This window comes from Epinephelus moara, chromosome 23 (assembly GCF_006386435.1).
Source record: "Epinephelus moara isolate mb chromosome 23, YSFRI_EMoa_1.0, whole genome shotgun sequence".
NCBI lineage: Eukaryota > Metazoa > Chordata > Actinopteri > Perciformes > Serranidae > Epinephelus > Epinephelus moara.
In genome coordinates, this window is record NC_065528.1 from 17,549,539 (window position 1) to 17,569,801 (window position 20,263).

The 20,263-nt window shown below is 39.9% G+C and overlaps 1 protein-coding gene across 1 annotated transcript in view; it reads right to left on the minus strand.

Moving 5' to 3' along the window:
* The window catches only part of LOC126385260 (synapsin-3-like), a 135,951-nt gene extending 123,839 nt beyond the window's left edge, over positions 1-12,112 (minus strand). The window contains exons 1-2 of the mRNA XM_050036871.1: positions 12,024-12,112; positions 10,498-10,555 (exon numbers count right to left, since the gene is read on the minus strand). Of these exons, the coding sequence (XP_049892828.1) occupies positions 10,498-10,555; positions 12,024-12,112 (147 nt within the window). The remainder of the gene's footprint in view (positions 1-10,497; positions 10,556-12,023) is intronic.
* Between the last annotated feature and the right edge of the window lie 8,151 nt (positions 12,113-20,263).

A 20,263-nucleotide genomic window follows, 5' to 3' on the forward strand; every position in this document is an offset into this window, starting at 1 on the left:
TGAGAGTGGTGATTTGCTAAATACATTCTACAATAATAATTAGATTAACATTTGGTCTATAATATTGTTGGCTATATTACGCATTTTAATTATAAAAAACGGAAGAATAAAAGAAATAAACACCGAAATAATTACTGGAAACTTTTTTTTTTATTGATACTCCTCTCTGACACACACACACACACACACACACACACACACAGAACACGCAATTGAATGAATGAATGAATGAACATTGGAAGTGGTTCAGCCACAGTCCCGCCGGCTGGCGGTCACATTGAGATTACATTTGTTTTTTATTACTAACAAAATGTTTTTTTATTGACTGTATGAATGGTTTCGTTTTCAAATAAATATTTGGAAACGAAAATATGCTTTGGTGTACTTTTACAGAGTTTTGCAATATGTATATAGCCTATAGGTGTATAAAAGCCTTTACTGGGGAATAAGAAAGTGCAAAATATTGTCTGGCAAGTGATAAATTGACACAGAGTTATATGAGGTAAAGCTATTCCGTCCTGTGTACAAATGATAAGAGAGAACAGACTGTAGTGATTTGATTTGTGGCTGCAGGGTAGATACTTTTTTTGTTAACTACCTCTGAATTTGAGTAACTCTTGATAAGCTCAGTTGAATCACATACTGGTGCAATTGAGAGGCCTGAAGTACAGTGGACCATTCATGTACACCACAGGCAAGTATTTGCTGCTAATCACTACCACCTTGGACAACAGTGAAATAATTCATTGAGGCACTAAATGTTGAAATTCAAGACAGATGCTAAATGCAGCAGGGCAACAGAAGGCATGAGGGCAGCTGGATCAGTCAAATGTCTGCAAGCCAGCACAAAACCAAATCATCCGTCTTGAGCAAGTTCAACCCAGATGCCCTATGTCATGTGCAAATACCAGCCAAAAAAGGGTACGGATAACATACAGCCAACTGCCTGTGAGCTGCCATGACTGCAGCAGAAAGGAGCGTGGACAGCGCTGAGGTCATATGCCTGCTGAGCAGATGTTGCCCTGCCCGACCCAAACCACACATGGTCCGGCAACCCCGAAGAACCACCCCTTGTTCCTCCACAAACAACAGAGCCCTTCAAATTTAACTGCCTAATTTGTCCAATTGTGTAAATTGCAGTGTTTATGACTTTGCAGGGATTTGTGGGTAGCAAACAGGCAGCCTGTTTGGCAGCCTTTTGCAGGGTGTCATCATGTCTGTGATCAATTTTGACTGCAGCTGGGGAACATTCGCTCACGATGGACTGCTATCATTTTTAAAGTGCCAAACATCACCAGCAGGAGCACTTTTAGAGCACTAGATCTCGGCTCAAGTTTGGTGCTGCCACCATGTTACACACATGATACTTCAAAGGCATACGAAAGGCAATGTGGGTGATACCGAATCCCCTGAGCTCCAAAAATCTCTGGAAAACACCAGTATTCTGATTGAATAGCGGTGCAATTCCTGAGATCTCTGTACCCAAGCGTAAAGTGGCAAGCATACATGTCCAGATAACAAATCGGTGGAGTCAGTGGACCTAATTATCTTCAGCCACCTACTGTGAGATAAAGCTCCCCTAGGAAATAAAGAAAATAACACAAGAAATAACATCAGCTGGTCAGAAGCAGGGGTCAACCTTTAAAGTGAGACTGAAACTGTTGAAAGGAAAAACAGGACAATTTTCCTCTTGCGCTTAAGGGTTGAATGCTTAAACAATAAAATGCACATTAGCTTACTTCAAGAAACTCAGTGGGGGCTAATGTTAGCAATCTTGAGTTCAATAATGCTATACCAGACAGACATTACTGACCTGACGTCAATGGCTTTATAACTCTTTCAGCTCATGCTACTGTTACAGAAGGTTTTGAAAAACTTTGTATAGGTTTATTAGCATTATTCCATAATTGTTGCTTGTGGCAGTAAAAGTTATGCTGTGTCTCAATTCAGATATTTCTGTACTTACACTTACTATTTTGAGAGCATTCACACTGAAAAGTACAGCAAAATGCAGTGTACTATGAGTACCAGGATAGTGCACTCATAAAGGCGGATTTACACTTGTGCATCAGCTCTATGCAGAGCCTATGCTGTAGCCTACGCACACGGCCTACACGGTGAGCATTTACACTTGTGCGGTGGGGTGTCTGTCACTCAGCAGTTACACCTTCAACACACTAGTTGGCGATGGGGTTTCTATGAAATGCTGTAAAGTCTAGTTGAGCCAAAACACACCCAAAACACACATTAAACATGGCTTAGTAGCCACAATTTTATACACAAATAAATCGGCTTCATTTTCCCCACATCAGAGTCAGGATGTAGCATTCAAGCTCCTTTAATTATTGCCGACTCAACTTTGTGAACACGGAGTGAAACAGAAATAACATAAAATATATTGTAATTACTGAAAGGTCTATACAAAGGGAAAGCATCTGCACAGGCATGGCTAGCTTAGCATAATTAGTATTATTAGCTGTTAGCATGGTGAAATCACAGTTAAGACAATTTAGAGAATAGACCAAAAAGGAAACCAAGAGATACCACAGGAGGGTTATTTTCACAATATATATGTTAAGTGGTTCACAGCATGAGAGCTAAATGCTTAACAGTGACAAATCAACATGGCTGAATTAAATACATGGTTACAAACAAATTTGAAATCCACTTCCTCCAACAATGAACTCAAAAAGGTCTCACAAATACTGGTTGCTGAGATGGTAACAAAGGGATTCGAGCTTAGAGTCAATGCTTTCCGGGGCGAAACAAAAGATTGCAGCAGACAACTCTCTGATGGCTGGAATGGTATGATACTGAGGCCCACCTAGGCTTTATAACTTTCCAAGGCTATTCAAGAGAAGGCTGAGACACGGGGTCAAACATGGGGGGATTGCACATGCGCAGTGTAACTTGAGCTGCGATGCTGGAGGGTGACAGCAGGGGCGCTGGATAAAAAGCGCAGGATCCGCTCAGGCGATCAAGGAGTGCGCTTGGTGCAGTCTGCTTGGACTTTTGGACGGCGGCTGCCTGAAGTTGTCAGAATTGCATCTCTGTCATTCTCACCCACAAAGCAGGCCACCAGTGACAGTCCAGTAATAAGCTGTGAAAATGACATGCATGCACATCCCCTTTATTCCGCGGTCTCACGCCATCTACTGAGCTTTTGAGGAAGTGCAGACCAGATTTTACTGCGCATGTGCAATCCCCCCATGTTTGACCCCATGTCTCAGCCTTCTCTTGAATAGCCTTGATAACTTTCTGTGGGTAGGACTTCCTGTTGGTAGGACTTCCTGTCGATGGAACTTCCTGTTGGGAAGTCTGCGCAATTCAATAAACTGCCAAAGAGTGCGCCAAAAAGAAGGAAATGCCTGAATGGCAGAACATTGATACTTTCCTTTTTGTTTTCGTTAAAGTGCAACTTGCAGGTTAATTTTTTTTTTTAAATATATACATAACCTTGTCTGAACATTACCATATGATAAGTTTCTACATCATTTTCCTACACATTTATTCACCATGGTCTCCAACCTGCAAGTTGGGCTTTAAGGTTCATCTGGTTCCTTATCAGTTTTTGCACTTTTGTTAGTAATGTTAATGGGTTAGTCTAACTTATCACGCCACAGTCAAACAACTTGCTTCCCCATTGTCTCTTAAAAAAAGATGCACATGCACATACAAATAACCACACCAACATACAAGCAGCATTGTCACATGGAACATTGTCTGCTTCGGTTCTGACTGTAACAGCAACATTTATATATCACTAGTGCTAGAAATATTCCATGTGCGCTTCCTAATTTTTTGTTAAAAAGTGATTGGTCAACTTCTGGGTCCGTCACGCGATGCCACTGGGCCCAAAGACTTACACTGGGAGAGAGACATCTTTACATCGGCTGAGCCAAGAAATGACCTGTTTCACTATCAGGATTTGATCCATTTGATCTGATAAGACTTCAAAAGTCTTGAAGTCTTTATGCCCATACAAGTTAGCGGAGGGCTAAACCAGAAGTTAGCCAATCAGCTGACAAAGTGGGTCCCACAATGCCAAAGATCTTGGTAATTATATTTCCAGGGAAACTTTTTTGACCTCCACCACTAAGCAGCCTTCAAAGAAATAAGCGGGGTTTCACCTCCAATGCTTATTCAGTTTTCTTTATACATCTATGTTGTAGACTAGGATTATGACAACATGTCAAAAAACAGGTACACACCAGAAAGAAAAAAAAACTCTTTGACAGTATATTTTTTCTTTTTGACTTATTTTTATCGTTTTACTGGACATCACGTTTCAAGTGAGTCACAGGCTCATGATATGTGAGCACTGACCTGATGTAACTGCGCAATAACTCTCCTGTTAAATCCCGAGGGATTAACCGACAGAGTGAAAGAAGTTAATGCACAACTCCCTGCTCTGTTCATGTGAAGAATCATAGACATTTATGTATCTGGCTCAGAAGTTACAAATCAGCGAGGACCTCTCTCCACATTGCTGGCTGTGTTTTTCATTTGGAATCAAAAGAAGGTATGCTGTTATCCTAACCTGGCTGTGAGGAACACTCGGCATGTTTTTGGCATTAAGAACTACTACTGAAAACATTTCATCAGTTGGCGAAAAAGCGATGGCTTCAAGCCTGTTTTTATTAGTCACTTAGGAGCACAAAGCACCCCCACCGGCGCTCCCATGAGCATCTGCTCAGTGGATAAAAAGAGTAACCCGGTGGACACAAGACCTCAGACGTCTGCCAAATCTAACTTCAAAGTGGGTCATGTAAATGACAGGGAACGATCAACAACAATGGGCTCACAAATTTGCTGTGGGGCAGTGGCTGGGGAAGATACAGGTGGCAGGGCAGCCTTAATGAGAGATGGTACATGGAAGAATCAAAGCCGCTCTCTTTTTCTCTTTCACACAGATTGGCATCAGGCCTCCCCACTGCAGCATCACATGCTGCGCTGTGAGTCTGTGCTGGAGTCTAAAGATGGTACCTTATATGGCAGCAAGTAAGCCAGGGAAGAGTTATGTTGGTTTGGAGCTTGTGAGCAGTGGTTCAGAGAGCTTTAACAGCCTGAATATGAGAGGAGACGGAGAGCATAAGTTGGGCAAGGTCACAGTCCATCCAGCTGAGATAAAAATGATCTCAATATGATATAACTTTATGATAGTTATATAATATTCAAATAAGAAAAACATTTACTAGGGCTGCACAACATATCATTTCAGCATTGACATTGCAATGTGCAAATGCACAGTAGTTTGACACATTAATTCAAACACGTCATGCTACAACTGTTCAGCTGCTTGATTCAAAAGAAACGGTTCTCATTTTCCAGGACTAACACTACCAGCTAAACCTTCCCCATTGAGACAGGTTAGGTGTGTATGTGATGTAGTCTGATGGCATTTCTTATGGGAAAACAGACTCTCCTGTGCGCGTATAGAAAAGTACCATAACCAGGCTGGCAAGTGCCACAAACACAGTGAAGCGTGTGCTTTTCTGCAGCTACAGTAGTTAACAGAAAGTTTCTAGATAAGCTCAGGTTCCGGTATAACGAGTGCAAAAAGGGCCATGTTTTCAGGTTGATGCCCAGACGAAATATGGCATCTGTTTAATGCAATGTTACCATGACGTCCCGTGACCCTTCTTTACCATAGGGCTGCTGTCAGATCATAAAAGCCAGTTACCAGTAGGAGTGTAAATCCCCAGTTTCAACACAATACAATATAATATCGATTATTTGGACAACAATCCGATATTTGCCAACGTTACAAAGTCTGCCAAGATACGATTTGATGCGATTTAAAGGCCTGCGAACATTATGAGACGATATTACATGCACATATGACACAATCTGTTACAGAAGAAGCTGCCGCCTCTTTATTTTTTACCTTTGTCCACAATAAAGGTCATAGTAAGAGATTTTTAAGCTCATATTGTGACGTATGTCTCTCCTTTATCATGAACCGTAACTCAGCTAGCAAAAAAACTTCAACCTGCGTGCAGGACCGAAGCTTACAAATGAATCTTTATTAACAACTGTCAGTAGCCAAAACAGCCCGCAGCACCCAAAGGACTGTTTCATTGTCTTTTTTTAATGTTCTGTGAGAGCACTCAGGTCGTAGCTTGACAATCTGACCACACAGTCCCCCAATCCCAAATGGATCCCTTACAGACGCGTTGACTCAAGCCCTAAGCCCTTACAGACCAAGGACCAATTCCATTTCTTCCCCTTAGCCCTTGTCGTGGCCCTTTCCATTGGTTTTGCGCGTTCATGTGAGGGGAAGTGGTGTCCCAATTCTCCGTCAGGTTAGCTCTTAACCCACTTGTACAGTGGGCGCTGGAATTAAACATCATTTCTAAAACAGGCTCAAATAGTGCAGTGTATGCCCAGCTTAAATAAACCAGAGGTCACCCAACTGTGGTTCAAAGCCATAAGGCAGGAAAGGTACCTACAGGAGAAGTCTGTCTGATAAACAACCAAAGCACAGCACGCTAGTAGTCAACCACAACCTGAAGATGAGAGAGGAACAGGAGGGGAGCAACACAAGGGAGACCCCTTATTACAGTGATTTTTCATCATCATTTATTATTTTCAATGCAGATGCACTCCCCTACAAATTCACACCAATACTACCCATGTAAAGCTTCTTTGAGGACTCAGAAAAGCGCTATATAAGTGTGATGTAGTATTATTATTACCAATAATCCTGGAATGATTAATCATGTCTAAAGGGACCAATTCAAGTCATCACGTGAAAATTCCTGTATTTTTTTTGTTTTACAATAGACCGAATCACTGTGACAGCCACATTCACTTCTAGGTAGACAACAAGAAAATGGTAAACAACTGTGGTGATAAGTAGAAGTGCCAAACTTGTTGATTTCTGCTGTCATTTTCAGCTGTAACCATAACGTTCAAAGATATATAGTTAAACATGGTTGTCTGTCCTACCTGACTTTTATGCTGTACTTTTTTTAATGTATTTTGTTCCTTTGCAAGCATCTTTGATCAACCAAACCTACCGGCATGGTAGCTAAGCAATGTACTGCTGTGGATAGAGGCCAGAGCAAGTCACATTTTAGCCACCCAACAAAAAATAATCAATATCAGATTGTACACTATATTCAGTGGTGTAGTAGAAGGTATACGCAGGTATACAGGGTATATGTACCTCTTTTTTCGGCATTTACAGTATACCTTCCTATCAGCCTAAAGGCTGTTGCAGAATATATGAGAGAATACCCACTCTCTCCGAGGTAACCTACCCATCTACCCTGTAGTACACCAACGTCATCTACTACCACTACACCACTGGCTACATTTGAGTATTTGCTCCACTTTCCCATACACTCTAACTAATCAGAGCCATGGTAGATCAGTAACTCCAGTGTTCTGTTAGGTAAAATGACTGTTTTTGTCAATGGAGCCCAGTGAGTTTGATATAACGACATCAATTCCCCATTGGAAAAGTCTGTCTGATGGTGAGGTTAAGCTGTGTTTTTAGGAGCCTAAAAACTAATCAATTAAGGCTGCTCAGCACCAATTGATTTTAGGTGTGTGACCTGAGGGTTTTCTACCAACAAGATATTGTAAATGAACATTGTGATTTGGTCTGCAGAAGAAAATATTGCCATGTCAGTTTCTGACATGCAGCCCTATTATTTGCGAAAGTGGGTACATCTGAAATGCATCAATTTTAAATTCTAAGATTGCTTGGTGTGATTGATGTGTCACTGTTGGTGCAGGCCATTAAAAAAGTCTATTCATTTTTAAAACGTTTGCTGGGAAGAGATGTTAAAAGCCAACAAAAAAGTGGGATTAAAGCGAATGGGATAAAGTTCAGTGGGTCTCTCTGCTTTTATTGTCATCTCCTGAAAGGGTTCATCTCAGCATGTCGCTAACTTTTCACACAGAGATTGGGTTTCCATCGTCCCGAGGCTCTCAGCAAGAGCCTATGAAGAGTCTGGCTGCTGAAGGCAATTAGCGACTGACTTGTTATAGTCAATGCGGAGGGGCTTCTGGGAAAGAGTGGAGGGTCCAACAACATTAAAGTAGGTCACACTTGGAGCTATAGCTGAGGCTCATATGGTCCCCCTCACTATCAACTGTAGGGGCCTAATTAACTTCAGCATATTTTTATTGGGGTTCAATATCTGTCACACCACAAGATTTTTTTTTTTTTTAAATCCATGCAAGTTTACATTGACTCATACTCCACACTACAGCCCCACTCCACCCCAGAAAGAAGACGTGACCACAACAGTAGAGAGTTGAGCAAACAGGCTATAAAATCACCGGTCCAGCTTTATGTGGTCCCCTTTTTCCTTCTCATAAAAACCCACCACTCCATTTCAAAGACGGCTGCAGGCTCAACAATGGTTTGCAGATGTAAAACTGATGTTATTTGAGGTAAATTAGATGTTATCTGCACACTGTAAATACTGCGTGTCTAGACACATATTTCTGTGCACACTGTATAGAATATTGGCACAATCGTGTTGAATTAAAATCAGGCTACTTTAAAGGAATGGTCCAACATTTGGGGAATAATGCTTCTTTGCTTTCTTGAGATATGTCTGCTGTATGGTGAGTACTGAGCTTTGAAGTGATTGGCCATGCCTAGCTTGGCATAATGATGTGAAGCAGGGAGAAACAGCTAGCCAGACTACTTTAGTTCAAGTTATAACAAGTAGGCAGATTTTAATTAGGGATGCACAATAATATTGGCACATCATCTGTATCGGTCGATATTGGCTTTAAAATTAACTATTACAATCATCCAACATGCTTTTTCTTATTTTGCACAATTAATGAATATTACATTCATTAAAAATCATTCTATATCATGTCTCCATCTGCTAGATCTTCACGATAAGAGTAGGCATGCATACTGTGATGTTAATTCCACAACAGAAGAGACTTGATGATCACTACAATTAGGGTTGGGGAAGAAGGTTGATATATCAATACTGGTATCGGGTAACGGCCACGCAAGTTGTTCTTCGGCATATCGGATATCGGCAAAAATCCAATATTGTGCATCCCTAATTTTAATACTTTGGGTTTAGCTTCCAGTCTTTACGCTAAGCTAAGCTAAGCTAAGCTAATCACCTCCTGCAAGTGGTCTCATCTCAAGGCTGGCCCAAACTGAACATGGACTGTACATGTTACAGCACAAGCTGGAGGTGGTACTCCATTAAAACGCTCAGAGACCAACATGACCACAGGTGATCCTCGGGGTTCCCCCACACAACATGTAATTGTCATCATGAAATATTGAACATGTTAAATATTTATGATCTAAAATCAGTGCAGCCAGGATTGACTTCCAAACAAATAAGGAGATGTAAAAAATATTTTTACATATCTCACACCACAGGAAAATCTGGTAAGATGATCTTTATAACCATCACAAAAATCAGAGCTTTACTGACAATTGTCAGGAGGGGGAATCAGTCCCGAAATCGCCTTGATTCTCGTGTAGTGTGTACCAGGCATTACTGTCGGCGAGGAAGTCATTAAGCACGTTTCTCTAAAGGTCAAGCTATAAGTTTGGCTGAATGACAATATTTCCAGTGGCTTGTTGGATATGAAAGGTCAGCGTGGCCATAACTACAACTCCCAACAGTCCTCTACTGTATTTCCAGGGTGTGTATGATAAATTTCATGAGGAGAGTAATCCCAGTCGGACAGTTATTAATGTTGTAAGAGTGATGAAGCACTCTGAGATGTTCCTCTATAGAAAAAATAAAACATTCGTGAAAGGAAACAGCCATTGTTTTCCTTTATATGCTGGTGTTATCAAGTTCCAAGTTAGTGTGATAACTAACTTGCAGTCAATTAAATCATTTCTAGCTCATAAATAAGCCGTCAAATTCAGTGACAGGTAGCTGCATTGGCTACAAACAGAAGGTCACCCAAAATGTTAGTTAGTTAAATGCTGAGTGAATAATAAGCACAGCTTTTAAAGGGGCTGTGTGCAAAATTCAGAGTGTATAAAGTTGTCTGGATACTATTCTCAACATGGAGGTGGCTGAGCCAGTGGCTAGCAGCTAACGGTGCTAACTCCGTAAGCAGTGCTAAACAACGGCAACAGTGCTGACAGTATTGGTGTTAACCAGGTTGGAACCAGAGGGTGGGCGCAATGCTTCAGTGACAATGCCGTCCAGATATCAGCAGTAACCGCTGTATGAGGGCAGTGCAAAGCGGAGGGTATTAACTAGCCAGTGGGATAAACACATGCACTAACATACACACTTGGCTGGACCAGCTTACCCCAACAAACCACAGAGAAGCCCAGATTATAACACACAGAGGTAGTGTGACTTCATTTATTGCTCAGGACGCCATTACTCAACTATATCTTTGTATGGAAAATAGCAGTTTGCAGCTATATTACTGCTCAGACTGTTGCATACACAATGTTTAAATGTCACAGCTTTGAAATGATTATTTAACATATTTAAGTAGGACAAATTTGTGTTAAATCCACCATACCTGCTCCACCCGGATCTCATATTCTCCGTTCAGCTTCTTCCCTCGAAAATACTTTGCCCTGCAAAGAAACAGGAGACAAAACATCAAGGAACTGAAAAAAAGGTCTATACTTTTTTACACAATGTAAGCCTTTGACTTCAGTAATAATCTGCAGATTTGACGATTCTACAGCGGAGTCCAATCAAATTGTACAAATGATTATATTGCAAGCATTGTTTTGCCCATCTTTAGGTCACATGTGAATTATTCTCCTGCACCAACAGTACAGTGTATGTGCCCCAAACACTCCTTAAAGTCAAAACAACCTTAAAATATCCTTTGTTTATTTGATCAAAGGAGAGCTGAAATTTCAACAGACCTTCCAAAATACCTTGTGAGCGGGCAAAATAATGACTCATATTTTCCATAATTACAGAATCTGACCTTGCGGGGCTTCGGGTAAACAGAATCTCTTGGCAAAGACTAACGAGTGAAATAAAGTGCCTTTATTAAAGAGAAAACGTTGATGCAAGGACAGTTCCTTTGTGTTTGATTTTCAGTTTCTGGTGGCGACATATAATTGATATTTCTGTGACTGTTATGAAAGAAACACGGCATCTTTTGTAGTTACACTGAGCTCTCAAACTGCTTGAAAGTTTGAGGGCCATCCGAGAATCACATGGAAAAAGAAGCACTGATGCACTTGTTTTCTTGTGGTCTGAAGCTGTGAACTTCCAGTTACTGGATGAGTTATCTCTCTGACCGTCAGACCTGCAGTATTTAGATTGACCAGGAGACAGATGTGGATTCACTGTGCTATTCAAAGCTGGAGTTTGTATACAGAAAAACCACACTGGAAAGTTGACATTGTTGCATTTTTACTTTTGGTTTATTCAAGTGCACATTGCACAATTAAACTTGTTTATTGGTTTATTGGAGTTCTGCTGACATGTCATCCCACCGGGGTTGGGTTTATGTGTGGGGGTTTTTTGCTGACGTTTATACACTTAAAAAGATACTCTTGCAATTTAGATTAGCACTTCCATAGAGTCGGGGGGCTTGGAAGTGACATTGCTCTAAGAACGGTCAAATTTTGGGATATCTAGACTTTTATTACCAATGATTCAAGCTCAAAAAACAGTGGACCCTAAATTTACCAGGATAAAACTTAGTTGCATCTTTAGTGAGTTAAAAATCTGTTTTCTGCAGTTGTGTTTTGGGATTGATGAGGAAAGATGCCGTGCAAAAGACCATGCCAAAATCCTGGTTTAGCTCTTTCTCGTAGGAATTGCATTTATATAAGAGGGTGACACAGGAGTGGATTTTCAGTCCTGTCCCATCCTCCTCCCACAAAAATAATCCCATCCTGTCCCAATCCCATGAAAAAGAAAAAAAAAAATCCTGTCCTATCCCAATCCCACAAGAATGACTCCTGTCCCATCCCGCTCCCATGTTGTGTTACAGTAAAAAAACACGTCTTACAAGCAGCGTACGAAGATTTAACGCTGTCACTCTCAAGTCTTAAAAAATTCTTAAGTACTCCAGACTTGCCCAAAAGCTCTGTCAGGGTGATGCGCGGATCATTTTCCTTCACTTTCACTTGTAACGCTGCCTTCCCTAACTCCTCTGACTCCATTTTGGCGGCTGGCTGCACCGTGCGTCAACATCCATATACGTCATGCGCTGGTCAGGTGGCTGGTTGCTGGTTGGTTGCAGCCAGCCACCTGACAGGAGAGAATAAAAATGAATAAAACAAGACAACAGATCGACCAGCTTTATATTAAAAACAAGGAAATAGCATTTATTCATTGTGCAACTGCATATTTATATATATAAAAACTTGACTATTGTTATTATGATTCCCAGTCCCGCCTGCTCCCGTTGACTTTTTTTACCAACCTGTCCCAATCACGTCACGAATAGTGAAACTGATTCCCAACCCGTGGGACTCCCGAAAAAATGAGCGCGTTTACATGCACACTAATAAACCGATCATTATCTGATTTCTGGAGTTACCTGATTATTCAAGTGGTCATGTAAACAGCATAATCCAATAGGCTTGATCAGATAAAAGCCATTACCTGATTATGAGAAATCAGATAAACACATCTAGCTTTTTCCCCAACAGTCAGATTATTCGGTTCATGTATACCCTTTAATCTGGTTTCTTTCGGGTTTTGCTATTTTATACTCCCACTCCACTACATTTCAGAGAGAAATATTGTACTTTCTACTCCACTACGTTAATCTGACAGCTTTTGTTTCCTTTCAGATAAAGATTTTACATAAGATAATATATTTTTATATTCTGTGTTTAAATTGTCACTTTTATTTTATCTTACTTATGTTATGCACTTTGTGTGACAAGTTTATATACAACACACTTGTATATTGCACTTTGCAGTACTTTTACTCTGAATCTACCCAAAGTATGTAAAATTTGCTTCACATTGATAAACTACACATTAGAATGCTCTCACATGTATTTGTTAATGATAAAAACAAACAGTACTGTAAGAATATAAGCTGTCAGCATGATGAGTGCTTTATTTTGTAAATATATGACTTGTATACTTTTCAAGGTTTTTCAAGGATATGAGTACCTACTGTAACAGGAAGTTTGAGTTTTATGTCATGTACTTGAGGAGAAATCCAACTGAAGGACTGAATCATGTAACCCAGGTTTTTCTGATTATCAGATTATTGAAGTGCACGTAAATGCGTCAAATCGGATTATTACCATTACCTGATTATTCCCAGTTATCTGATTATTGTGCGCAGGTAACCGCGCTCAGTGTCAGCCTCTAGTTTATATACAACTACACTGAAAACAGCAAATACAGTTTTTAATGAAAACATTTTGTTTTCCATTAACATAATGACGAAATGTTGCAAATTAACATACCCAGTAAGTCACGAAAATGTTGATATATGTATCTGTAAAATGTTCACTGAAAAGATATTTCATTTTTTTCTGCCGAATAGGAAATCTTGCAATTTACTATCCTTTTGTGTTGACTACAGCATTATTTTTATTTATTAGTCTTCTATAAACGTGTTTGATTTTAAACATTTAAGAAGTTGCACAAATGAACGCCCCCAAGATGGAACATATGGCATTACATATAAACATAAATAATAATTATTACAATTACAATCATAATAAATAATTAAAAAACTACATACGTGAAAATAAATGAATAAATAAATAATAAAAATGTGATAAATAGTTTAAGCACACATTTAGAACTAGGTACGGCACACTATCCTATAATATAAGCGTTACATTTTCAGGGTATCCTCAATGTCACTTTTTTTCCCAAATATCAATAAACCCAGAAGCCCTATTTCTTACTATATAGGTGAGTTTTTCCAAGAGCCAAACTCGCTGTTAAATCCTTCAACCAACGGCCAAGAGAGGGGCAACACACATTCTTCCAGCAGAGCGCAATTGAAAGCCTCCCCTGTAATTATTAGTCTTTTAATTAACATTTAACCACAATCACAATCTTTCCCTAACCTTAACCAAAATACTTCTGTTGCCTAAACCTAACCACAAGACAGGAGTCTGGACACAAACCTTGGATTCTGGTGTCAAAGTCCTGCACTTCCTATATCCACAATCTACCTACAAATCCAGTGCAGTCCATGAATGTAGTGTTTCATTTACTCAAAGAAGTCTGGTCTCTGAGCATAATTCAAGTAATGATTACATTGTCACCACAACGTTATTACAGATGCAACTTAGTGACATACAAATAATTTCGAGGAGACAGGACGGCCTAGTTCAGGGTTCCCACACATTTTTACCAAGATATTTCAACACTTCTCCGTAACGTTTCCATATTATTTTACCCAATTTCCATGATTTTATTTATGTAGCTAAAATGGGTAGGCCTATGTAGTGAAACAGCCATATATGATTAAACACCCCCTCCCCAGGCATCTGCAGATCAGCCAACTGCTGCGCTGTTACATTTCAGTTCAGAGAAGGACCCTAATGCAGATCAACAGACAGTCTGAGGTTTTAACAAAAAAACAAGCTTTAATATAGCCGATGGAAAACATCCAAAACCGGGAGGCAAGCAGAACAAAAAAACAAACAGAAAACCAACCGGGACAAACATGATGAACAGGGATGAATGCCTGATGAACACAGGAGGAACACAGATGAACTGACAATAACCAAAGGGAAACACAGAGGTATATATATACACAGGAAACTAATCACAAGAACAAGACACAGCTGGAGTAGGAGGACATGGGCAAAAGGAGGGAAATGGGGATTGGCTAACAACAAGGGTGTGGTGGGGAACCTTAGGGTGGAGCAAACAAGACTAATACAGAACAGATGTGAAGGGAAGACTCTGGGAACAGGGAAGAACTAACGAGACAGGTATGACAGAAAACAGGCGGGAAAACACAAAGACAGGAAGTAAAACCAGACATGACACATGAAGAGAGAATCTACAAAATAAAACAGGAAGCAGATAAAACATGAGGAACATAAACAGAAAACATAGGATAACAGGATATAAAACAAATCCACGATCATGACGACCGTGCCAACAGACGAAACCAGAACATACAGGTTCTTTGCAAAACGTCACGGCTGCGACCTCTGTTGATGGATAGAAAACCAAAGATCCTGTAGATGTCAGAAGTTTGTATACATATATTTCTTGTTACATGAATATTTGTGTCATACGCGTGTCTAATGATTATTTTGAGACCTTGTCTGAACCTGTGCATACGCAATACCTTAATAAATTAAGGTGGACCACCATCATGTCCCTTCAGTCTCTCCCCATGCAAATGGATCAGTGTCCTAACACAGAGGCCAGATATTTTAAACACAGATGTCTGGATCATGATACCTGATGATTTAGTCAAATATTTGGTTGAATAACCAGGTATCGATGGGCTAAGTGGTGTCTATACATAACCAACCTGTTAACAGCAAACTGTTTGATCGATGCTGAGACTTAGTTGGACAGTCTAATGCTGCTGTACTGTACGACTGTACTGCAGCAGCCTCCCACTCAAACTAACATTAGCCATCCATCAGTAGTAACTGTCACTGCCATCATGTAGTGATTTACCACACTGAGAGTTAATATTCATGTATCTTTTGTGCCTTAAATCTCAGTGTGAAAGCCTTGATTAACAGGTTATACAACAGCTTTTTGGCATTTTCTTGTTTCTCTGCATATGTAACAGCGCATTTCTTTCCCCGAAAAAGGGGACACAGGTTTGGCAATGACACATGTAAGTCTGGTCTTTGTGTATCACATTATACTAGTGACCTTTGAACTTATTTGTGTAACGTTAGACATATTTTGGGATTTTTATGAACATATTTTTAACAATAGCCAAAAAACAAAACATTCTGTGAATTCTAAACCTGTTCCAGGCCTGGAAAACAGTTTTTCTGATTTGATATCTTTTCCAGGAGTTTCATGATACAGTATGACATTATACATCACATTGTAAAGGATTAATACCAGTCTGATTGGGAAATACTGCTTTATGGCACAAATCAAGAGCATCCGAGAGCATGATGGTCTAATGGTGCACACTGAGTTGAGGCTTTCAGAGTTTTGAATGACAGTGACAAAGGAGTGAAATGTCAATAGAAGCCTTTTTAAGCCTTACTTTGCAACAATGCATCAAGGTTTATGGAAAACGAGGTCTTATTTTGAAGAAGTACTACTGTTACACCATACATACTAGCTCTTATTTGACTTACATGTTAATCCGACAATGACATTAAAATAAAGAGCTCTCTTTGCTTGTGGATTGCACATTGTTCATAGCCATGTTGTGTCCCACTGCTCTGTCGGTCTCAGTGTTGAACTCTCACCCCTTGCAGGCGTGGGACACTCTAACAATCTGTCGAGAGCTTCAGGCTGGAGCTGTGCGTAGCTGAAGATCTAGGCTACACGCTAGAGGCCTTCGGTTACTGGGACAGCCTGTTTGGGATTTAAAGTGCCTCTCGACCTACTCACACCAAAACACATTCTCCTTTTGCAGCACAAACAAAAGCCTCTTTCCTCCTCCACTTGTCTTCTTCATGTCCACCTCCGTGTTTTTCATCTCCCTGCATCTGTCCTATTAAGTCTGTTCATTATTGTTCATTACGGCCACTGTGGGGGATCTTGTTCTTAACATCTCCCAGCTGTTTTGGGTCTCTCGCTGTCTCATTCTCTGTAATTTTGGATGCTGTGAATCTTCAGCATGACTGACCTACATACTAAGACAGGCAATGCCCCCTGTCACCCTGGACCACCACCCCTATGGAGCATGAGGGCGGACCCTCCGGCTCACCAGCTAAAAATGACTGGTATGCGTTTCACGGTATTGCAAAACATGTCGTCACTCCAAGTGATCAGTTTAATTTACAGGCCGCCGGGCTCTGTGGTCTGAACAACCGCTTTACATGTGTCCAAATGTAAACATTCAGCTCTGCAAAGAGGTCTGGGCTTTCCTTCTCCCACTTGTGCACACACCCACTATATAAACACCATGGAGCTGAATTCCTTTTTTTTTTTACCATGAGAATATGTTCCTTCTTTTGTACCACTAATAGGAAGCGTCTGAGTCATGTATGAAGACAAGACTGATTGCCCCTCCAGGTTTGTTTTTAGCATTATCCCTCCTTCTATTTGTATCCACTTCACTAAACTTGATGTTGAACTAATACTGCTGTGTTTACAGAGGAGATTTTCTATGCTGGACACGCATTTTTACATGGCGACTAAATTCCTCATGTGTTGATTTAGCTCATGTTTTCTCTGATGAAGGACACAAGGCTCCCAGTAACGGGGAAACATTCAAGTTTCAGTATAGTCTGACAAGTGCCTGTCAAGGCCTTAAACTGTCAATGACTGATTTTTTTTGTCCACTAAGGGGCAGCAGAAACTCATCCAAACATCTTGGATGAAAGGTGAAACATCTTCAAGAAAGTCAAGCCAGTCCAGCTGCCTTTGATATAGCACTTGGAATTATCATGACCTGGATGACTGAGAATCTTAACCAACAACACTGGGCATACCACCGTTTATGCTCATTTAGCAAACTTGTTCTCAAGTTGACAATTCAATCCAGCATTTACAGAGTAGAGTTGGGTAGCGTTCACATTTAAACCAATGGCAGGTACAGTTCTGGTACCTGGAAGTCAGTACTTGTACCCAATGGTACCTTTTTCGGTACTTTTCTTTCTCTATTATGACAAAAATGTAGCTTTTGAACAAGCAACAGGGGTGACATAGTAGACCAAAACACAATTCTGCTCCTCTGCTCTTTTCTTATATCACAAAGATCTTATCTTCTGTCTCTGTCTGCTTGTGTGTGTGAGTTTGTGTCTGCTCATCCAGCAGTGATAATAGGCTATTACTAATATGATACAGAAAAGATGACAGAGCAGACATCGTAACTTTTGTGATAGATCGGTACTGCAGTGATAACTTTGGAAAGCTAAGGGAGCAGCCACAGAGATCTGTGGTCATCTCCTTGGCTACGAGGCACTTCTGCATCCTGTCTGAAGCTGAACCCGGCAGCTCTGAGGAGCCCCGTTGCTGGTGTTTTCGTCCTGTTAATGCGAATAGTTCCCACAGTAGTTCCCCCTCGATAGTTAGGGTTAAGGGATAAGGGATAAGGTTTGGTTCATGTTTAGTTAGGGGAAAACATATATCGATAAGGAAACACTCCGAGCTTGTTAGCGTTAGTATGGCCAGTTTAATGTCAACATTGCGACGTTAGCTAACTAACACGGTGGACCTTTATTTTCCAACCTCAAAGACACACCTTTTGTTCAAAAGCACTGTAATATTGTCCTTAATTCTTCAGTGCACACCAGTTTAATAAGCGTGGCTAGCATACACTCCCATTAGCATCGTTAGATACTATCTCAAAATAATGACTTACTAAGTCAAAATAATGAGATACTAAGTCAAAATGAGATACTAAATCGAAATAATGAGATTCTATCTCAAAATAATGAGATACTGAGTCAAAATAATGAGATACTATTTCAAAAATAATGAGATGCTAAGTCCAAAAAAAGAGATACTAAGTCAAGTAAGTTATTAAGTTATTTCGACTTAGTTTCTCATTATTTATGACTTAGTATCTCATTATTTTAGACTTAGTATCTCTTTATTTTGAGATAGTATCTCATTATTTTGACTTAGTAAGTCATTATTTTGAGATAGAATTTCATTATTTCGACTTAGTATCTCATTTTGACTTAGTATCTCATTATTTTGACTTAGTAAGTCATTATTTTGAGATAGTCTCTCATTATTTCGACTTAGTATCTCATTATTTTGACTTAGTATCTCATTATTTTGACTTAGTAAGTCATTATTTTGAGATAGCATCTCATTATTTCGACTTAGGCTGTGTCCGAAATCACTCCCTACTCACTAAATAGTGCACTAAATAGTGTGTTCGCCATTTTGTAGTGCTGTCCGAATGTTTAGTGTAAATTAATATACCCTATATAGTGGACTCATAGTATCCCACAATGCAGCGCGAAAAGTAGTGTACAACCAATGGTCACTAACCAAGCAATATGTACCATGATACATTGCGGTGGCGCCAGTAGCAGACGGCAGACACCACTGCTGTATGTGATAGGAAAAACAAAATTGTCATGTTTAACTTTCTCCAGGAGGGGGTGTCATTTGACCACTGGTCTGACACTGAAAGTTTACATTGACAATTCAGAAATGATGGTTTGTGTATCTATTTTAAATATAAATGTACAGGCCTAGCATAATCTTTTCACTTACGATTCTAGGCAAGGAGAAAAGGTGTTCAGTCTTGATTTAAAAGAACTGAAAGTGTATTTATTTTTGTATTTATTCATGTGGGAAAATACGTTCAGTATTATGTATTTATCACACAAATGAATTTATTATTTATTTCGAAAACCCACCAGATGACATCGCTCTGGCTCGTTTTAATTGTGCGACAGTAATGACATACTTAACTACGCGACGGAGTAGTGTCTGAAAGTGTTTTAATGAGCTCACTATATAGTCCTCTATATAGGGAATTCCCTATGTAGTGAGTAGGGAGTAGGGAGTAGTGAATGATTTCGGACACAGCCTTAGTATCTCATTATTTTGACTTAGTATCTCATTATTTTGAGTTATTAGATCTTATTTTTTTCCATCAAGTGGCGGAAATGGGCTTCCATAGTACTGAGACGGTTTGTTAATACAATTATTCGCACAACATTATTTGTCAGATATTTGCATGAAAAACTCTCCAGAAGGTGACAAACACAAACACAGCAAAGAGGTCAAGTTCAGTGACTAGCTGAGATGAAGCCTAGTGACGGCACTCAAAGCGGCCACACCCTCAATTATTATGCACAACTTTAAGCCTTAATAAAATGTAAACAGGTGAGTTGTATAAAAATTCAACCCCCGAACAGTTGTCATGAACTGGGAAATTAGCTATAGAGACCAAAACTGTTTGTACCAGGCTGCAAACATGTTTATTTCTACTGTAAAGTTGGACATTTTAATATAGGGGTTATTGGGATCGGCTCTGTTTTGGAGTGAGCCTCAAGTGGCCATTCAAGTAACTGCAGTTTTTGACACTTACGCATTGGCTTAATGTTTCAGCCCTGAGAGGTTAGTAGAGAATATTAGACTATTAGAGAACTGTTGTTTTGTTTTTACTCTGTGAATCTGTGGGAAATATTCTGACAAAATCAGTTATGTAGGCTGTAATTCCTGCGTTCAGTTTTAGTTTGCTTTTAGTGGTTGAAAAT